The 22939-nt window shown below is 39.3% G+C and overlaps 1 protein-coding gene across 7 annotated transcripts in view; it reads right to left on the bottom strand.

Moving 5' to 3' along the window:
- The window catches only part of plekha7a (pleckstrin homology domain containing, family A member 7a), a 321572-nt gene that overhangs the window by 263883 nt on the left and 34750 nt on the right, over positions 1-22939 (bottom strand). Inside the window, exon 1 of one of the 7 annotated variants that reach the window (XM_061924805.2) lies at positions 13238-13614. The exons of the other annotated variants lie outside the window; for them this stretch is intronic. Coding sequence (XP_061780789.1) covers positions 13238-13368 — 131 coding nt within the window. The 5' untranslated portion in view covers positions 13369-13614. Of the gene's footprint in view, positions 1-13237; positions 13615-22939 lie in introns of those variants that run through there. 7 annotated transcript variants of the gene reach the window in all.

The following is a 22939-nucleotide window of genomic DNA, read 5'->3' as shown; positions in this document are numbered from 1 at the left end:
TGTCAATATATACCTTGATGTTGCAGAAAAAAGATCATATATTTTTTTAACCGATTTCCAAACTCTAAATGGGTGAATTTTGGCGAATTAAACGCCTTTCTATTATTCGCTCTCGGAGCAACATCGGGAAGCAATCCGCCATTTTCTCACTTCCGTCGGTGTGTTGTCGGAGGGTGTAACAACACGAACAGGGACGGATTCAAGTTGCACCAGTGGCCCAAAGATGCGAAAGTGGCAAGAAATTGGACGAAATTTGTTCAAAATACGAGGCTGTGGGGAAAGCCGACGAAATGGTCAGTCGTTTGTTCCGCACACTTTACCGACGAAAGCTATGCTACGACAGAGATGGCAAGAATGTGTGGATATCCTGCGACACTCAAAGCAGATGCTGACATCAACTCCAAAACTGGACAGATCAGCTTTCAGGAAAAGAGAGCAGATGAGGGTATGTCTACAGAATATATTAATTGATGAAAACTTTATTCATTACTCGCGGTTTTACGTAAATTATTATACATAAACTGTGTTTACCAATAATTTAGCTTGAAAACATTTATTTTTTTCAATCATTCGAGAACATTCGGGTAGTCTTGTGTAATGCAGTATTTTGTGTCTATTTAGGTATGGTTAACCTGAGTGCTGAAATCGTGGAAAAATATATGTTGTTAGCGCGCCTAAAATGGGCTGTCTGCACTCTCAAAGTGCATGTTGTTGCCAAATGTATTTCATATGCTGTAAACCTAGTTCATTGTTGTTAGTTTCCTTTAATGCCAAACAAACACATACCAATCATTGGTTAGAAGGCGATCGCCGAATTCGTCCTCGCTTTCTCCCGTGTCGCTGGCTGTCGTGTCGTTTTCGTTGGTTTCGCTTGCATACGGTTCAAACCGATATGGCTCAATAGCTTCAGTTTCTTCTTCAATTTCGTTTTCGCTACCTGCCTCCACACTACAACCATCCGTTTCAATACATGCGTAATCTGTTGAATCGCTTAAGCCGCTGAAATCCGAGTCTGAATCCGAGCTAATGTCGCTATACCTTGCTGTTCTTTCCGCCATGTTTGTTTGTATTGGCATCACTGTGTGACGTCACAGGAAAATGGACGGGTGTGTATACAACAATGGTTAAAATCAGGCACTTTGAAGCTTTTTTTAGGGATATTGCGTGATGGGTAAAATTTTGAAAAAAACTTCGAAAAATTAAATAAGCCACTGGGAACTGATTTTTAATGGTTTTAACCCTTCTGGAATTGTGATAACGTTCCCCTTTAAGCCTATTTTGTACACAGATAGTTCCCGCGCTGCTTGCTGCACAACAGCCATATTAACTTGGTCGACCACCACTGCATTTCACGTCCAGGAAAAAGTCACGTGACGGAATACAAGCAATTGATACAGCATGGATATTGTGTTGGGGTCTGTTGGATTAAAAAAGCCACTACATTTGATGCACAAATAAAACAGGAAAAAGTTAGCGGAAAGAAACATGAAACAAGCAACTCTGGTCGACAAGCGATAGCAAAGAGAAAAACATTTAAAACATTTTTACCTAAATCCGTGCAAAAATATCAAAATGATCGCACACTTTGTAATTGTTTCTGTGTCTTAGTTGTGTCTTAGTTCCTTCAATGATGGCAACAAAAAACCATGTCAAACTTGGTACGCTCCTTCTCCGACTTCTCTAAGTGCTTCCTGGTAAACAAAGTTTGGTGGGTCACAGCAGCTGTATTGGTGAGACATCGTTTTGTCTTAAAGCGACACGCACACGTCGAGGTAACGAGGGACACAGTATCACTCCTGGTGCTTCAGTATCATCCGACCCATCGCTGTTGAAAACGTTCTGCCGTTTAAGTCTCCTGTTTGGGAACACCTGGTCTTCCCGGTGAAATAAGTAAATAGACAAAGTGGATAAGATAACAGCAGGGTTCTGCCATTGTTCAGTAGTGATTGGAAACAGTGCTACAAGCAGGATCTAATATTTCTGCACTTCAACCAACCCTGAACTTTACTACCAAACATAATGATGTATATTAAATATTCACCGGGGGAGTGTATAAAATATTCACCAGTGTGTGTTTAGGGATGGGTTTGTCCTTTTGAACCGATACTGGAATAGTAATTCCCGGTACCTGGAAATCATTGGTACCAATTTTCGGTACTTTTGCGTCTGTTAATAAATATGAATTGTTTTAGATCAGTGGTTCTCAACCTTTTTTCAGTGATGTACCCCCTGTGAACATTTTTTTAATTCAAGTACCCCCTGTGAACATTTTTTTAATTCAAGTACCCCCTAATCAGAGCAAAGCATTTTTGGTTGAAAAAAAGAGATAAAGAAGTAAAATACAGCACTATGTCATCAGTTTCTGATTTATTAAATTGTATAACAGTGCAAAATATTGCTCATTTGTAGTGGTCTTTCTTGAACTATTTGGAAAAAAAGATATAAAAATAACTAAAAACTTGTTGAAAAACAAACAAGTGATTCAATTATAAATAAAGATTTCTACACATAGAAGTAATCATCAACTTAAAGTGCCCTCTTTGGGGATTGTAATAGAGATCCATCTGGATTCATGAACTTAATTCTAAACATTTCTTCACAAAAAAAGGAAATCTTTAATATCAATATTTATGGAACATGTCCACAAAAAATCTAGCTGTCAACACTGAATATTGCATTGTTGCATTTCTTTTCACAGTTCTTTTTGACAGACATTTTAGTGAGAAACCTGAGCTTGTGCTTCACTGAGTTTATGAACTTACATTCATATTTTGTTGAAGTATTATTCAATAAATATATTTATAAAGGATTTTTGAATTGTTGCTATTTTTAGAATATTTAAAAAAAATCTCACGTACCCCTTGGCATACCTTCAAGTTACCCCAGAGGTACGCGTACCCCCATTTGAGAACCACTGTTTTAGATGATAAAATATTTTTTATTGCAACATTTAAAAATGAGCTGATTATAATAACTGCTGTCCAGTTATTATATCTTCTTGTCCTATTATCTATCACATTTCTGAGTCTCATTTGCAAGTATGACAATCATTTGCAATTACAGTTGCAAGTCCCAAGACATTAGATGGCAGTAGTGTATAATTAATGGTGTTTTTTTGTTGCATCCTTAAAAGTATGTGTGTCCATATGTAGTGAAGTGAAGTGAATTGTATTTATATAGCGCTTTTCTCTAGTGACTCAAAGCGCTTTACATTGTGAAACCCAATATCTAAGTTACATCTAAACCAGTGTGGGTGGCACTTGCAGCAGGTGGGTGGAGTGTCTCGCCCAAGGACACAACAGCAGTGACTAGAATGGTGGAAGCGGGGATCAAACCTGGAACCCTCAAGTTGCTGGCACATTATTAATATGGAAAATGTAATGTAAAAATTCTAGAACATGCATGCAAAGAACTCAAAAAACGTTGGTAACTCTAACAGCCCCCTAGGAAAATATACTTCCGGTGTTGTAACCTTAGTATACATCGTCATGTCAAACATGTATTTTCTCGCTGGCTCCTAATAAATGCTCTAGAACTACAACTGGTACGGAACTAACAGTGTTCGGATTGTAATCGTCCGTATATGATTAGCAGCAAAGTAGAAAGCCATCAATGTTGTGGCTCGGAGAGTGAATGTAGGTGACAAGTAAGCTAGCTAGATGATGCTAACCAGCCAAACTGTTTCGGCGCCGTGTCGTCACCCTGTCCTGCAACTCAGTGCGACGTTTCAAAAAAAAAAAAAAAAAAAAAGAACAGCGAGTACCTGCAGCTTTTTTGATATTGTAGTGAGTTTACATAATTCACCCATGGAACTTTTGTTATTGTTAGAGTTCCGTCGAACGGGTTTTCACGGGACACATTTCCGGTGTAGTGTGTTGCACTTAGGGTTGGGCGATATGGCCTTTTATTAATATCTCGATATTTTTAGGCCATGTCATGATACACGATATATATCTCGATATTTTGCCTTAGCCTTGAATGAACACTTGATGCATATAATCACAGCAGCATGATGTGTGTCTACATTAAAACATTCTTCTTCCTACTGCATTAATATGTGCTCATTTTAAACTTTCATGCAGAGACGGAAATCACAACTAAGTCAATTTACCAAAACTGTATTTATTAAATAGTTATTAAGCAGTGGCACAAACATTCATGTCATTTCAAACAGAAAGTGCAAGATTGTCAGAGATAGTTTAAAACAAGCTATTAGTGCACTTTTGTGCATGATGTCACTAAGATGACATATCAAAACAACACTAAATTAAAGTGCACTTTTTGTACAGAACGCCACTACAATAGTTTAAAACAAATAAAGTGCACTTTTGTGCATGATGTCACACAAGATATTTCAATAAGTGTCAAATAAAAATGAGCTGCATAATAGGAAATCAAATTAAGTTAAGTTAAAGTACCAATGATTGTCACACACACACACTAAGTGTGGCGAAATTATTCTCTGCATTTGACCCATCACCCTTGATCACCCCCTGGGAGGTGAGGGGAGCAGTGGGCAGCAGCGGTGCCGCGCCCAGGAATCATTTTTGGTGATTTAACCCCCAATTCCAACCCTTGATGCTGAGTGGTAAGGAGGTAATGGGTCCCATTTTTATAGTCTTTGGTATGACTCGGCCGGGGTTTGAACTCACAACCTACCGATCTCAGGGCGGACACTCTAACCACTAGACCACTGATAGTGTATGTCCTTCGCTACGTGGTAGGTTACTACGGACGTTATCTCCTTCTGTTGTTGACTATTTTTTTCATACGGTGTTGATCTGGAAATAGTTGCTTCGGCATTTTGTTGGTGTGGCACCGGACTGAGATGTTGACATGCGGAGTTCCAAGCACTCCTTATACTCTAGCGGGTGACTTTTCAAATGATGCTACATTAGCAGTGGTGCTACTTTTTGTAGCAACGCTTTTGCCGCATAATTGTTCAACATCTTCCCGCTTGAAGCCAAACCACCGCCAGACGATGGACCCCGTGCTGTTTTTCTTGGGAATTAATTCTTCCTTCATTTGTTACCAGATTCGCACCTTCTCTCTCTCGTATTACCACTCGCACTGCTCCGCTAGCATCACAGCTAACGTTGCCATGTCGCTACCTGTCTGCTCCGCGGGAACGTGTGACGTTGCACACTTGACGTATGTAAGAAGGTGTGCTTGTTTTAAGTCTCTGTGAGGAGGAGAGACAAGAAAGAGTGGGAAACGCATGCAGTGTAATGCCCGCAGCTAAAAGCAACTGCGTGAGAACGTATACTCGAATATCACGATATAGTCATTTTCTATATCGCACAGAGACAAACCCGCGATATATCGAGTATGTCGATATATCGCCCAGCCCTAGTTGCACTGAGAAGCCCCGGATGTTTATTTACTGCTCGATTGCTGGTAAGAAAACAAAGTTATCTCCATCTATTGACACTTCATACTTCCATCCTTACACGCTACAATATGTCATTAAAGTAACACGGAAGTGATATTTAGACCCGGAAATGAAGGTTTAAAAACGCAGATTTTCGCTTTTCTGCGGACATTTCCAAGATCGCTAATGCTAATCAGTAGTAGGGATGTCCCGATCCAGGTTTTTGCACTTCCGATCCGATACCGATATTGTTTTTGCACTTCCGATCCGATACCGATACTGACCGATACTGGCCTATCCGAGCATGTATTAAAGTTTAAAGTTATTTAGCCTACTTAGTTGTCAAAATCATGTTGAAAAGGGTTTTAGTACTCTTGATAACAACTAGCCAGCTGAATTAGGGGAGTTTGAATAATACACAATGGTTGGTAAGAAGAAACTGACCTGTTTATTCAAGGATAAACACAAAATAGACAAAATTATACATGACAAACAGAAATGGCATCATTGAACTAGAAGGCTGGGCGATATGGCCTTTTTTTAATATTGCGATATTTTAAGGTCATATACACGATATATATCTCGATATTTTGCCTTAGCCTTGAATGAACACTTGATGCATATAATCACAGCAGTATGATGATTCTATGTGTCTACATTAAAACATTCTTCTTCATACTGCATTAATATATGCTACTTTTAAACTTTCATGCAGAGAAGGAAATCACAACTAAAAAAATCACTATTTTTTTCATACGGTGTTGATGTGGAAATGTTTGCCTCGGCATTTTGATGGTGTGGGCGTGTGGCACCGAGTGGAGATAAGCGTCTCGACAGACGTTACAATATTTGAACAATGATGACGAAAACTGTTTTTTCTATGTCGTGTCCGTGTCGTGTCGAAAATTGTTATGCGCTTATTTTTTTATTGGCTTTTGTGCGTGGCATAGATTTGCCGTGCGCAGAGGACGCTTGAGCTGTGCACAATTGCACAGGCGCACACGGCTGCGCTAGCATCACAGCTAACGTTAGCCATGCTGCTACCTCTATGCTGGGAGAGGACGTATACGTATGTGACGTATGACGTGACAGTATGTGACGTGTGTAAGAAGGTGCGCTTGCTGTCTGTGAGAAGGAGACACAGGAAAGAGTGAGAAGAGCCTGTCGTGTAATGCCAGCAGCTAAAAGCTACTGCGTGAGAATCCACAGACCTGTGGATGTGTTGAAGGTGTGCTGGAAAATGCGGAACGGAAATTAGGGCGCAGCAGAAAAGTGGAATGTATTATTTAAATCGGTGCGTTGGAAAACACGGACCGGATTTTTTATTTTTTTTAAACTGAATCTGGATCGGCATTTTTCCATGCCTTGCCGATACGCATTTTTTGCAAATATCAGCGGCCGATCCGATCCAAATATCGGATCGGGACATCCCTAATCAGTAGCAAAGCTAACATATATATCAGCATCAATCTAGCGCAATTTTGGAAAAGTTGGAGCGTTTTTGAGACAATTTCTTTCTTGGCATTGAAAATGGCAACAATACCCAAAGGTAGTATGGCTGGGTCTGCTGAAGTGGCAACCCAGATACCGTAACATGGCACCATTGATTTTTACGTGAATCGGTGCCCAGTAGGACCGGCGGGATTCGGCCGGTGCCAAAAAAAAGAAGAAGAAAAAAGTACCGGATTTGGTACCCATCCCTAGGTGTGATGAGCATTACTGTCACAAGATTTTGCGATATCAAAACATGATATTTTTGTCATTTAGAGTAAAGCTGTTTTGCAGACAAAAAGCTATCAAATTATTATTTTTTCTTTCTTTTTTGGCCGTGTACAATCCCAATATTAAGTGTTTTGCTTGCCTTCATTTGAGTTCCACAGCCACCACGCCGCGTGTACAGTATGTCCAAGCAGGCTAAAACGTCAATCATGGACACCAAGACGGGGGGGAAAAAAGCACCCAGGAAACATTTGATTGCTGACCCAGCAGCCCGGAGATGAAACAATACAGCCGAATCATTGATACAGTTGACAGCTGCGATACCAGAGCTGCAGAAAATCTTTCTAAAAAAAGAAATTTTTATTTATTTTAATATTGTAGAAACAATTTCAAAAGTTAATGCTATAGGTCATGCATGCAAAGTTCTAAAATACCTCAAAGTACACCGGCATTGTTTTGTGACCCAGCCAAATGAAAAAAAAAAAAGGGTTTCATGTTCGAGTCATACTGTAATGGCCATAGGGTCCATCGATATGTATATGTATAATAAATATTGCCAGTCACAGTTAACTTGTGCTCAGCTGGGAAAATAAATATACATATATACTTATTATGTCATCCATTTCCTTATTATAAACTGTTACATTATTAAATAATCATGTTAATATTAAATATGTAACTTAATAATATGTGGAGATATAAAAGGCATCCGGTGCTATCAGACCAGGACGGAAGCGGAAATTGACGTCACAAACCACCTAGGAGCACCTGTCAGACCCAGCGTTTTTGCTACGGAGCCATTTCATGGAAGAAACCTAATTTTTGACCTTTTTTGTGGACTTTCCATTGGCCTGTGGAGAACCGGGACAACAGAGACTTTTTCCAGGAGGACTTTGAGTTTGATGCGCATACGCGGTACCGTGAGTACGCTGCTGCGGCTTCCAAACATTTTATCGCTTGCCCGTACGTGCATGCCGCTATGTGCATGTCACGTACGTAACTTTGGGGACTTTGGGGAAATATATGTGCTTTATTAACTTTGGGGAGGTGAACTGTACTTTGGGCTGTGGGATTGAGTGTTTTGTGCACTTTGTCACAGTTTCATCTCGTTATCGTGACCCCAATACCGTCTATCGTCTCATCTCGTGGACTCAATATCGTCACACCTTTGATATTCACATTGTTCAAACTCATGCTTTGCTCTGTTGCATCTTCTTGACAAGAAACGTTGCACTGTCAGGCTTACATACTTGCATCAATGATGTTTTATTTAAGCTGTTTACACAAAAAGTTGAGTAGTTTTATATTTTGCATTTTGTTCCCTTACTTTACCCAAGTTAACTGAGATTACTGATGATGAACCAGAACCTTATATTTTTGAGCCTGAACATAAGGAAGTTGAGCAGCAAGTTTTACAAGCTGTGCGATGAACAGATCCAGCAAGTAGCTGTATTGCTAAGTGCTAAACAAGAAATACAAACTACGAACATAATAAAACAATCACTTACTGTACAATGTCTGCTCTCACTGGGATGCCGACTGATGGGATGTTTATATTTTTCCGTTTGGATGAAAAGTTATTCATAATCCTCACGCAGGATAACAAATAAAGTGACGCAAATAAACGTATTTTCCTGTCTCGCCATCTCCTGGTGTAAGTTGAATGTCAAAGTTGACGAAATTCTCGGTTTATGTCCTCATCCTTCTACTATCCAGGTGAGAGGCATGATTTATAATCTAGAATTAACTTTCAACAACTCCGAGGCAATGCAGCAGCTCAGTATGTCAAGATAGCTTCATAAACTAGTTAACTCTCTGTGATCATGGCGCCGCTAAAAGTAGTTTGTGTTCGTAGTTTGTCCACGCGTATAATAACAATATCGCTAATACTTGGATAATATTTAGGTAACGATAAGTAAATGGACTATTGTTGGCTGTTTTTGGATGTTTTTCGAAGGCTCTTTGGGCCCAATAGAGTAATCCCATTTGCTGCACCGTTGGCCACCTCGTACTTGCCGTATTATATGACTTGTATAAAAAAAAACATAGAGATTGTGATTGATTGGCAAAATTCCAAAAAAGTGCAGTTCCCCATTAATGACAGCTTCACATGCTAACCACTGTGTCGCACATAACCAATCAGTTCTCACAGAATGTTTGTTTTAAAGATGCTGCCTCTGACTATCATTGTGTCAATGAATGATATCCCTACTACCGAGTTATTGCGGGAGCATACAGAATGTGGTGTTTTAGCGTCCACTTCCATGCAACATTGTTTCCAGAAACAAAATCCCAAAGTGCATGAGGCAATTGTCAACATATTTTGGTACATCATCTGGATGTGCTGTTGTGGAAGTAATTGCCTGTTTGATGATGACAGTTTGTGTGCAATTCACTTCAGCTCTGAATGTGAAACAGGTGTAATTCAAATGGATGCAAACAGGTGTATGTAAAAAAAAAAAAAAGGTTCTGCTGGCCTGTGTTTGGCTATTCGATGTTGAAGGTAACTTGTACAACAAGAGTGCAGATGCTTGAGTGGTAGCTATTTTTCATTTCTTCCGTGATACCAGAGAAAAAGCAAAGCTGAGCAGTCGGGGAAGATTTGGGTGGTGGCTTTAAACTGCACTTTTTTTATTTTGCCTATCATTCACAATCCCTATGTAAGACAAAAAACACGTATGTTTTTCTTTTTTATGCATTATGTGTAATTTAGCGCATGTATTAGGTGGCGATCAATACTGCTAATGTAAGTACTCTATTACATCCATAAAGCCCTCTAAAAAACATCCAAAAACCGCCAACAATGCTCCATTTACATCTCGTGACCTGAATATTAACCAAGTATTAGCGATATTGCATATAAGCATTTTATCATTCCTCATCCCAGTGAGAGCAGACATTGTACAGTAAGTAGGGGTGTAACGGTACACAAACAGTTCGGTTCGGTATGTACCTCGGTTTAGAGGTCACGGTTCGGTTCATTTTCGGTACAGTAAGAAAACAACAAAATATAAATTTTGGGGTTATTTATTTACCAAATTTGCAAAATCTTCCAACAAAAATATTTTTCTTAGAGGAATATTTGATGTGAAGTAATCGGAACCTTGGATAGGTCAATAATTCATAATAACATTGATTTTGATTCAATATTATGTTTTGAGCAATGACAATTTGAAAGAAAAAAAACAGCTTTGTTTTATTAGTCAACATTGCAACATTTTCTAAATTACATTTAACCTTTCAGCTTTTTTATTTCACTTTTGTTATGTTTTTGTTTATTTTAATAGTATTTTTTGAATGTGCCGTAGGCCTTTAAAACATTAGCTGTGGGCCGCAAATGGCCTCCGGGGCACACTTTTGACACCCCTGCTATAGAAAATAAAAAATGTAATCTGAAAAATCTATGGATAAAAAGCAGAGCCTGGCGACGCATGCGCGTTTATCATAACTCTCTCACTCTCTCTGTCTCTGCTCCTCCCTCACGAATGCTGCTGCGCGCACAATTTGTTTTGTTTTTAACCCCTTCTTAAAGGGGAACATTATCACAATTTCAGAAGGGTTAAAACCATTAAAAATCAGTTCCCAGTGGCTTTTTTTATTTTTCAAAGTTTTTTTCAAAATTTTACCCATCACGCAATATCGCTAAAAAAAGCTTCAAAGTGCCTTATTTTAACCATCGTTATATACACCCGTCCATTTTCCTGTGACGTCACACAGTGATGCCATTACAAACAAACATGGTGCATAGAACAGCAAGGTATAGCGACATTAGCTCGGATTCAAACTCGGATTTCAGCGGCTTAAGCGATTCAACAGATTACGCATGTATTGAAACGGATGGTTGTAGTGTGGAGGCAGTTAGCGAAAACGAAATTGAAGAAGAAACTGAAGCTATTGAGCCATATCGGTTTGAACCGTATGCGAGCGAAACCGACGAAAACGACACGACAGCCAGCGACACGGGAGAAAGCGAGGACGAATTCGGCGATCGCCTTCTAACCAACGATTGGTATGTGTTTGTTTGGCATTAAAGGAAACTCACTATAAACTAGGTTTAGAGCATATGAAATACATTTGGCAACAACATGCATTTTGAGAGTGCAGACAGCCCAGTTTTCATCAATTAATATATTCTGTAGACATACCCTCATCCGCGCTCTTTTCCTGAAAGCTGATCTGTCCAGTCCAGTTGGAAATGCATCTGCTTTGAGTGTCGCAGGATATCCACACATTCTTGCCATCTCTGTCGTAGCATAGCTTTCGTCGGTAAAGTGTGCGGAACAAACGTCCAATTTCTTGCCACTTTCGCATCTTTGGGCCACTGGTGCAACTTGAATCCGTCCCTGTTCGTGTTGTTACACCCTCCGACAACACACCGACGAGGCATGATGTCTCCAAGGTACGGAAAACAGTCGAAAAAACGGAAAATAACAGAGCTGATTTGACTCGGTGTTTGTAATGTGTTTGAGAAAATGGCGGATTGCTTCCCGATGTGACGTCACGTTGTGACGTCATCGCTCCGAGAGCGAATAATAGAAAGGCGTTTAATTCGCCAAAATTCACCCATTTAGAGTTCGGAAATCGGTTAAAAAAATATATGGTCTTTTTTCTGCAACATCAAGGTATGTATTGACGCTTACATAGGTCTGGTGATAATGTTCCCCTTTAACTCTGAACGTACATTGAAAATACACGCAACCCTAACTCAAAATGCCGGACATTTGAGGCATTTAAGAAACTCCGCCCTGACAGCTCCGCAAAAGAGGACATGTCCGGTGAAAAGAGGACGTATAGTCAGTCTATCGTAGCGCGTTAGCTGCTAGCATGCCGTGTGTTGTGCCTCATGTGCATTGTTTACACAATGTGCGTTACGCTACTTAATATGTCCTTGTGGAAACTCGTTCGGTACACCTCCGAACCGGAACCCCCGTACCGAAACGGTCCAATACAAATACATGTACCGTTACACCCCTAACAGTAAGTGATTCTTTTATTACATTCATAGTTTGTTTTAGCACTTAGCAATTCTGTCACAGCTTCTAAAACGTGTACATCATCCTCTTTATATTCAGGTTCACAAATGTAAGGTTCTGGATCATCATTTGTCCCAAAGTAGTCTTTGCTGACTCTCATGAAGTCTGTCATGAATAATAATGTTGTTTTTGTAGGAAAAAGTGAACGTTGCGATACGTCTGGGAAATTAATACGCCGCCGTATGCTTAAAATGAGCAAAATATGTAAATATAAAATGTTACTATGACTGTGCCTTTTACTACACTACATATATACTTACAGCATGTAAATAAAACATTTATGGATGTTTTTTTAGAACGCTTTGTAGCCGGAATAAACCCATTTTTAATTTGCCCCACCCCACACACAAACTGTTCACTCTCCTACCATCTGGCAAGCGCTACAGCAGTATGCGTTGCAAGACTACCAGACTCAGCAATAGCTTTTTGCCACAAGCCATCAAACTGCTCAACTCATTTATGAAAACTGGATTACAAATTCCCCCACAACCGCCACACACACAAAGACCTGTGGAACTGTGAAAAATAAAATAAAAAATAAGTTTACAAAATTATTCATCTCCATGCTGCTGCTCTGCACTTTCCATCTTTGCCATATTGCACGACAGTAAATACCTCATCCTGACTATAATCTTGCTGCTCTGCACTTTGCACCTTTGCCATATTGCACGTTGTATTGCACTACAGTAAATACCTCATCCTGACTATAGTCTTGAACAGTATGATAGGTTGGTAGCTGTAAGCTCACTGTCTGGCATTTGTTTATCTGTTAAATATCTGTCCTATGTTTAGTCTATTGTTTAGTTTATGCTTAATGTGTGTAAAATTTTGTTTTAACCTTGTTTTAATATCGCACATTGGAGTATGGGAGAAACAAAATTTCAGTCTGCTGTGTAATGTACTGTTGCATGGTCTGATTGACAGTAAAGTTGACTTGACTTGTTAGCTGACTTTTGCTAGCGTTTATTTACGAGTTAGAATGCATAAAAGAAGACAAACATTTGTGTGCTTGTCTCACATAAGGATTGTGAATGACAGACACTTTTTATTGCAGTTATCCTTTAATTATGTCTAATTTACTGAACCACAACAAGAGACACGATAGGCAGCATACCTCAAGTCACAGAGTTGATGGTCAATGTTTGACACCATCTCAGTCGTCCGAGGCAGGACAAGAAGGTGTTTGACAGGAACGGATTGGACGCCCTCCTCCTGGCTGCGGCCTCTGCTACAGCAGGTCCCCATCCTTCCTAAAAACGAACTCTTTCCTAAATTATTCGGAACTTTGCAAAAGTCCTGCTGCTCCTAACGTTTGGTGACATGACTTCCAAAGCCCCTTCTGAATGTTTTGGTGTGCCCGTCCCTGGCGACCTCGCCCATGCCTTTACACTGACAGAAGGGTGATTGTCTCCGACAAGCGGGCTGACTTTGAGCGGAAAACATTGTTTCAACCGTCTAGTTGTCTCTCCCTCGCTCCGTGCGCATCAGCATCCTTCAATCTGTCCATTGTGTCTGCCCTCCTTTGCTCCGGGTTGGACACAGATGGACACCCCCGCAACTTCCAGTTCCAGCACCCACGCAGAGCAGGGCCAGACAAACAGGCTCTCAATGTTTCTGCTCGCACGAGGCTCAGAAATGTCAGTCTTTGCCATATCATGTTTTCTCCCCAGTTTGGTGCTGTCGGGAGGGGCAATATGGCCTAAAATATATATTGCCATATTTATTGTAACCTTCTGCGATAACGATCTATACCATGATGTATTATTTGGCATATAAATTATGATAAAAAACTATTGAAAAGCGGGCTACAAAGGCTCCTAATTTAGTTGCTGACGTATGCGGCAACATATTGCTTAATTTCCAGTTAGATTATTTTCTCAAAACTATTATTAATTTATTTGCTAATTTACTGTTAATATATGGATATATGCATGTATATGTATGCATACATATATAGATAGATATAGATATATGTATATATGCATGTATGTACTGTATATATGCATCTACTGTATATGTATGCATACATACTGTATATACATACACATTAGGGCTGCAACAACTAATCGATTAAATCGATTAAAATCTATTATAAAAAAATAGTTGGCGATTAATTTAGTCATTGATTACTTGGATCTATGCGCATGCGCAATTTTGCTTTTTGTTTTTTATAAACCTTTATTTATAAACTGCAACATGTACAAATAGCTGAGAAACAATAATCAAAATAAGTATTGTGCCAGTATGCTGGGGTTTTTTTTTCAATAAAATACTGGAAAGGGTAGAAATGTCGTTAGTCTCCTTCATCCGATTATTAATCAATTAATCGAAGTAATAATCGACAGATTAATCGATTATCAAATTAATCGTTAGTTGCAGCCCTAATACACATACATACATACATACATACATACATATATATATATATATATATATACACACATATATACATACATATATACACACACACACACATATACATATATATATATACATATATATATATATATATATATATATATATATATATATATATATATATATATATATATATATATATATACACATACATATATACACATATATATATACACACATATATATACATATATACACACATATATATATATACATACATACATATATACAGTGTTGGGTTAGTTACTGAAAAGCAGTAACTAGTTACAGTTACTAGTTACTTCATTTCAAAAGTAACTCAGTTACTAACTCAGTTACTTACACCAAAAAGTAATGCGTTACTGTGAAAAGTAACTATTTAGTTACTTCTTTTTTCTTTTTTTTTTAAAGCTCCAATTAATGCCCTTTTAGCCTTCATTTCAGTACTGTTATTGCACTGGAGAATAATACAATCTGTTGATCAACTTGACATGCATTTGCATCACTCAACTCTGCTAAGCCATGTGGTCTACATACAACACACAAAGACAAAGATATGTTACAAAGGCCAATTTGTTTCTGGCCAGAACAAATTGACAAAACTATTTTAAATAGCTGCAACATAACATACATAAGTAACAAACAGCATAATAACAGCATAGCTGTAAAGCAAGAAAGGCACACACTACATACACAAAGTCTAACCAGGCATTTTCTTCCTCAAGTAATTCTGATACAAAATCATGTCTGAAGCCCAGAACACTCTACACATTTCCCCAGTTTTAGTTTAGAGATAAGGAAAGATTGGCCTGGCCCACTAGGATCCCTCTTTATGTTTGTGAACTTTATAGTCTATACATTTAGAGTGATGTGATAATCAAACACTCTAGAAGTCTAGAATGAAAGAGTATATAAGAGAATTGACAGCAACGTTCCCTCTCAGGAGCGCGCATGTGCAATTGCGCACAGCTCAAGCGTCCTCTGCGCACGGCAAATCTATGCCATGCACAAAATCAAATAAAAAAATAAGCGCATAACAATTTTCAACACGACACGGACACGACAGAGAAAACCGTTTTCGTCATCATTGTTCAAATATTGTACCGTCTGTCGAGACGCTTTGAGGACATGAATTCCATCCATCACTTTACTGAGCAAAACTCTTTACTGTCGGCCATAAACACATCACCAAAACATTAGTAAAAAAAATGATATCTAGCAAAACTGGTCATTTTCTGCAGTACAAACCAGACCAAAAGCAACTTTGTTATATCAACAGCAGCCGCTCGCTCTCTCACGTGCGCCAACACATGCACATATGGCACTTAGCCAGTGATGTGTTTACAGCCACACAAAAAGTCGGACAACTCCAACACCACACATAAAGTGTCATTCCAGGTCGTTACACTATGATTTACCAATCAAATGTGTGCTTATTCTAGTGTCATTTATTAGGAATCTTAATTTATAAATATTAATCATTAAATGCTGTTAGTATATTAAATAAATACTAATAAAAATATATTTTTTACAAACAGGAAGTTGCAGGAATGTACACATGATCCCCTGCTTACATCTCATTGTGCAACATGTGAATGTTTTAATGGGAACTAAATGCAATGTCTGAAAGGGGTACAAATTATTTCCAAAGCAGGACCTCCACCCAGACAAACAATACAAGTACACAGTTCATGAAAAACAATATTTTTTGTTATTGTCATTATAAGTGGGCCTAAACACTTATATTAGAAATGGAAATGACTGCTGTCATTTGATTATAATAATAAGAGAATTTTGTCTGTCTATCTGTGTTGGCCCTGTGATGAGGTAGGGACTTGTCCAGGGTGTACCCTGCCTTCCGCCCGAATGCAGCAGAGATAGGCTCTAGCGACCCCGAAAGGGACAAGCGGTAGAAAATGGATGGATGGATGGAGATGTAAGTTGTTATTTAGTGAGGTTTGGGACAGGTGTGCTGCTGGTGTAGCCACAGTGTGCACGTCTAAAGTTGCTCACATGGACTCCACTCAATGCTCAGGGACTTTTTGCATTTGCTCACACATGAACAATTAGAGGGAACATTGATTGACAGAGTGTGTACCTTCAGCGGTGAATGGTGGTGGTGGTGGAGGTGAAGTGGCATCAGAGTCTCTGTCTCTCTTTACTAGCTTCGTCGAAGCATGTTGCTATGTAGCTTGTTTCAGCAGATTTGAATTGCTGTTTTGGGCAGTAGATGGCATCTTTGATCCAAAGCACAATTTACATTTAACTAAAACGTTATTTTCTTTGTGCTCGACAAAAGAAAAGTAGTGAAAATATCTCTATGTTAGCAAACTCGACTTCTGGCTCCGCCATGATCAGACACGCCCCCCCCCTCGCTCCCCACACTCACACTCAGACACACCCACACAGAGCGCATGTCTCTCTCTCTTCTCCGGCTTGTGACACAAGAAGAATCAGAACGATGACAGAGCAGCGCTCCGATAAAACACACTTTATACTACATAAAAAGTAACGTAAAATAACGCAGTAACGCATCATGTAGTAACGGTAACTGAGTTACTAAATATAAAAAAATAACGCGTTAGATTACTAGTTACCGCCGAAACTAATGGCGTTACAGTAACGCGTTACTTTGTAACGCGTTAGTCCCAACACTGCATATATATATACACATACATATATATATATACACACATATATATATATATATATACACATACATACATACATACATATACACATATACTGTATGTGTTATAAATCATAAGTACTTATTCTTCGGTTTTTGAGTTAGTAAACAATATATAAAAACAACAAAAAAAGGATGCTGTGATGACACAAATGTCGATCTAACCACTGTAGTATCTGCAGTTGGTGTTGTTACGGTCAATATTTTTATCGTTCCGCCCACACTTGTCAACATTTAGGAGCGTGCCTCCTCCTACGACGTTTAGTGTAGCATCGTTAGCTATCCGGTGTCCTCTCGTCCTCCAGTGATATTGATACACATAAGAAACTTAGTTTATTTTCCCCAATGGAGGCGGGATGCAAGGAATATGGTATGTTCAATTTGTACTGATTTCAAAGTTTCTAGTCGGAATTTCAACTGGAACGCTCCTCCAGGTCGGATTTCCTTCTCGGAGAGGCAGAGCATTCTCACCAACCCGGACTTGGCTTCAAAGATGTCTGCGTTGAATGCAAAAAATAATATAAGCCTCTGTAACATCCGTTATCAGCACTTCTGATTAGTTTTTGTCGCACTAAATCAGCCATATACGATGGATGGATGGGAGTTTACTTATGGTAACGTGTTTAATGTGGTTTATATGTTCTACATCGCTGGCAATAGTGTCTGTGTTTCCTCTTCATTCACCGTGTTGCAGAAAGAGTGCAGAATTTCCCATGAGTTGTTTATATTCAGACAAGGCAAGCACAAAAATAGCTTTCGTGAGTGTGGTCATCCTGATTTTCGACATCGGAACTGGAACGCTCATAACTCAGCTCTGACTTTTCAACTTCCCATGTTGAATGCAAGCGATTTCGAAGCGGCACCGCAATGTGGAGGCCCGTTAGCCGTGCTCACTAGCGAGGATGCTACGTTGTGTTAAGTACACTGTCTTGTAGAATGTGTCGGCAACATGCGACATAGCGATGGTAGTAAAGCTCTGTTGTCAGCCACATTTATATCACACATCACACGTTTATTCGGATTTTGTTCCAAAATAGCCCCAAAGTTAGGACATGCACATCAAATAGCACTAATAGATAGCGGCTGTGTTCTTAGTCTAAGATGAACTATCATGTACTGTAGGAATTTATGACAACCTTCTGTGGTCAGAAACAACAATGTAGCGCTTGGAGGCAAAATAGCAGACATGCTGCAGCTTTTTGCAGGTAAGCTGACACAGATGTTACCAGCCTGCCATGCGCACAATTCTGTTGACATTTTGACTTGCGCATGAAAGAGATGTCTCTCGGTGGACGGAAGTGCAGCAGTGACATTTATTTCAAGCCAAATGCGGCACAAAGGTCAGGCAGTCTCTAGAAGACTTCATGCATTTTGTAATTTAGCAAGTTTACCACCTTACCATTTTATTTTTATGGTAGGTTTATTGTTGCAGAGACATTTTTTTAAATATCCATTAGAAATAACATTCAAAATAAATCATTTGTTGGTAAGCATAGACGTTTCTTGTACTCGTGGTACTTGTAGTTTCTTGTACTTGTAGTTACGGATGGGTACTGTTCACATTTGAACTGATATCCGTACTTAACGGTACTAAATTGCGGTATTTTTGTATGTGTTCATAAATATTGTTTCTGATGATTGAATGACATTTTTTATTGCAACATTTAAAAATGAGCTGATTATGATAACTGCTGTCCAGTTGATACAGTATATCTTGTTTTTTTATATATATTTCTGAGTCTCAATTACAGTTTTAAGTCCAATATGTTGGAAGTAGTGCATAGTTCAGCCTTTGCTGTCTAGTCTTTTGTTGCACCCTAACAAGTGTTTATACTGTAAGTGTTGTACTTATTTATTATGCACCAGCTGTTTGATTGTAACTTGCATCTTAGCTGTAGTTTTCATTAACTAATTTCCAAGTGTTGAAATTGCCATGTAAAAGCGCTAATGCTAATCAGTAGCATGTCAATAGCAAAGCCAATGTATATTAGCATCGAGCAAGTGCATTTTTGGAAAAGTGGAGCCTTACAACATAGCATTTTTTGAGTCAATGTCTTCGTTGGCAATGTAAATTGCAACCAAGAAGTGGTTTGGCTGTGTTCGCTCTCAGTGCTGCTGGAGTGATCGCCAAGTGCCGAAGTGCGAACAGCCGGCTGAGCCGGCAACCGGGCGCGACCTCACGCGCAACCCAGGTACTGTAACATGGCACCGTTGGATTTGACGTGAATCGCAATAGAACCGGCAGGATTTGGTCGTTGCCGAAAAAATACCAGATTGGTTACCCATTCCTTGTTGTAGTACTTGTAGTTTCTTGAACTTGTAGTTTCGAGTAGTATTTTTTTGTAGTTTCTCGTATTTGTAGTTTCCTGTAGTAGTGTATTTAAAGGGGAACATTATCACCAGACCTATGTAAGCGTCAATATATACCTTGATGTTGCAGAAAAAAGACCATATATTATTTTAACCGATTTCCGAACTCTAAATGGGTGAATTTTGGCAAATTAAATATTCGCTCTCGGGAAGCAATCCGCCATTTTCTCAAACACCGGGTCAAAACAGCTCTGTTATTTTCCGTTTTTCTACTGTTTTCCGTACCTTGGAGACATCATGCCTCGTCGGTGTGTTGTCGGAGGGTGTAACAACACGAACAGGGACGGATTCAAGTTGCACCAGATGCGAAAGTGGCAAGAAATTGGACGTTTGTTCCGCACACTTTACCGACGAAAGCTATGCTACGACAGAGATGGCAAGAATGTGTGGATATCCTGCGACACTCAAAGCAGATGCATTTCCAACGATAAAGTCAAAGAAATCTGCCACCAGACCCCCATTGAATCTGCCGTAGTGTGTGAGCAATTCAGGGACAAAGGACCTCACCAGCACGGCAAGCAATGGCGGCAGTTTGTTCCCGCAGACGAGCGAGCTAAACCCCCCTGGATGTCTTGGCTCACACCGTCCCAAGATGATCAAGAGAAGAATATCGACCCTAGCTTCCCTGGCCTGCTGACATGAGGGTATGTCTGCAGAATATATTCATTGATGAAAATTGGGCTGTCTGCACTCTCAAAATGCATGTTGTTGCCAAATGTATTTCATATGATAAATGATAAATGGGTTGTACTTGTATAGCGCTTTTCTACCTTCAAGGTACTCAAAGCGCTTTGACACTACTTCCACATTTACCCATTCACACACACATTCACACACTGATGGAGGGAGCTGCCATGCAAGGCGCTAACCAGCACCCATCAGGAGCAAGGGTGAAGTGTCTTGCTCAGGACACAACGGACATGACGAGGTTGGTACTAGGTGGGGATTGAACCAGGGACCCTCGGGTCGCGCACGGCCATTCTTCCACTGCGCCACGCCGTCCCTATATGCTGTAAACCTAGTTCATAGTTGTTAGTTTCCTTTAATGCCAAACAAACACATACCAATCGTTGGTTAGAAGGCGATCGCCGAATTCGTCCTCGCTTTCTCCCGTGTCGCTGGCTGTCGTGTCGTTTTCGTCGGTTTCGCTTGCATACGGTTCAAACTGATATGGCTCAATAGCTTCAGTTTCTTCTTCAATTTCGTTTTCGCTACCTGCCTCCACACTACAACCATCCGTTTCAATACATTCGTAATCTGTTGAATCGCTTAAGCCGCTGAAATCCGAGTCTGAATCCGAGCTAATGTCGCTATAGCTTGCTGTTCTTTCCGCCATGTTTGTTTGTGTTGGCTTCACTATGTGACGTCACAGGAAAATGGACGGGTGGTTGAAATCAGGCACTTTGAAGCTTTTTTTAGGGATATTGCGTGATGGGTAAAATTTTGAAAAAAACTTCGAAAAATATAATAAGCCACTGGGAACTGATTTTTAATGGTTTTAACAATTCTGAAATTGTGATAATGTTCCCCTTTAAGTTTCTTGTAGAATTTATATTTAAAAGTTCTTGTAGTAGTATACTTGTATGTTATTGTAGTTGTAGTGCTTGTAGTTTCTTGTACTTGTAGTTTCTAGTAGTATTTTTTTGTACTTTGTTGTGTTTGTAGAACTTGTAGTTTATTGTAGTAGTGTATTTAAGTTTCTTGTAGAATTAATATTGATAGTTTATATCAATACTTGTATGGTATTGTAGTTGTAGTACTTGTCAGGGTGTACTTGTAGTTCCTTGTGGAAGTTTCTTGTTTCTTTTCAAACATAAATAAAAGCTAAAAATATTTTTCCCCCACAATGATCCCTCTTGTACATTGTCGTATTATCTTCTGGGAGAGCCTGTGACATTTCCAATCAGGGAAAAACTTGAATAAAAGTAACTTCAAGTACAAAATGACGGAGGTATGAATCATTTTTGGCTCTTGACTGTACTTATTTTCCTCACTGTATGAGAACCCAATTCTAGCACTCACAGTGAGCGTCCTGAAAAGCCAAGAGTCATCCTGCCAGATGTGAGCTGAATTCAGATCCTCTGTGAGATTCTGACGATTCATTCTGTAGCCCGAAGGGCAAGGTTAAATATTCAGAACCTTTTCTTTTCAGGCAAACTTCAAAGACACAAACTGGAAACACCTAAAAAGTTGGTTTCATCGGTACAAAAAAGCCTTTTCAAAAAGTAGGATTGTTGCTTAATTTCTCACTAATTAGCCTCATTCCAAATTAAAAGCAGAGCTAAGAACCCTAAAAAATTTACACAAATTGGCGGTTTGATTCACTGAAAAAAAGAACGTACCAAACACACATTCACTAACGCAACAGTAATTAATGCTCTGCGATATTACAATATATATCCAAGTACAACATAAAAATGTGTATTGTTATTGTAAAATTAATATTTCAGATTTATAATGTCTAACAACATTTTTATGTGCCATATGTTGTATTGCTTCACCTTAACGGCCTGGTCCGGTTGTCTGACGAAAATATAAGACACTTTTATATCCCCCTGCTGCATTTCTCGGGCCCTGCTCAGGTTCCCACACCCGTCCAACACCTTCCAAAAATATAAGGCAAGGACTGCAATTTATGTTGCATTTGTCTTTTGGTCAAAAGGTTACTCGCCAAATGGGTTTCTCTTGTGATTGATGCTGTATTGCTGCCTTTCCTATGGTTTTGCCAAATCATTCCTGATTTTTCTAATATCACAATCAGAGTCTGTCTTTTGCGTATCCTCCCTCCAAAGAACCTAGTGTGGGTGTGACAATCATTGGTACTTAACTTTAAAACAGGCCAATTAGCCTCAACCCTTCACCTTTGAAAGGGTCTGAAAGTGTATGTCTCTCTCTCTCACTTTCTCTTTTCTTTCAGATAGCAGCGTAGACTTGCTTCTCTGTAACCTGATGTTATTTGAGGCCTTAAATAAATACTTAAAAGACCTTAACTTGGGGCAGCGTGGCTCGATTGGTATCTACATATATAAAGCTGTCAAACGATTCAAATATTTAAACGCAATTAATTGCATTGTTTCATAGTTAACTCAAAATTATTTACGATTAATCGCAGATAGGTATAATTTTTTCATCATAAGTGTAACCTAGACGGATAATTTTCAGGGGGGGTGGCTTCATATTCCATCCATCCATTTTGTACTGCTTATCCCCTTTGGGGTCGCGGGGGGCGCTGGAGCCTATCTCAGCTCCAATCGGGCGGAAGGCGGGGTACACACTTGCTGCATGAAAACGTTTTAACCTTCTCAATTAATAAAGAGTAATATTGAGCCTTTCAATCCCGGCCTCGGGATCTTTCTGTGT

Source organism: Nerophis lumbriciformis, linkage group LG29 (genome assembly GCF_033978685.3).
Source record: "Nerophis lumbriciformis linkage group LG29, RoL_Nlum_v2.1, whole genome shotgun sequence".
In the NCBI taxonomy this organism is placed as follows: domain Eukaryota; kingdom Metazoa; phylum Chordata; class Actinopteri; order Syngnathiformes; family Syngnathidae; genus Nerophis; species Nerophis lumbriciformis.
This window is presented reverse-complemented; position numbering and strand designations above follow the sequence as displayed.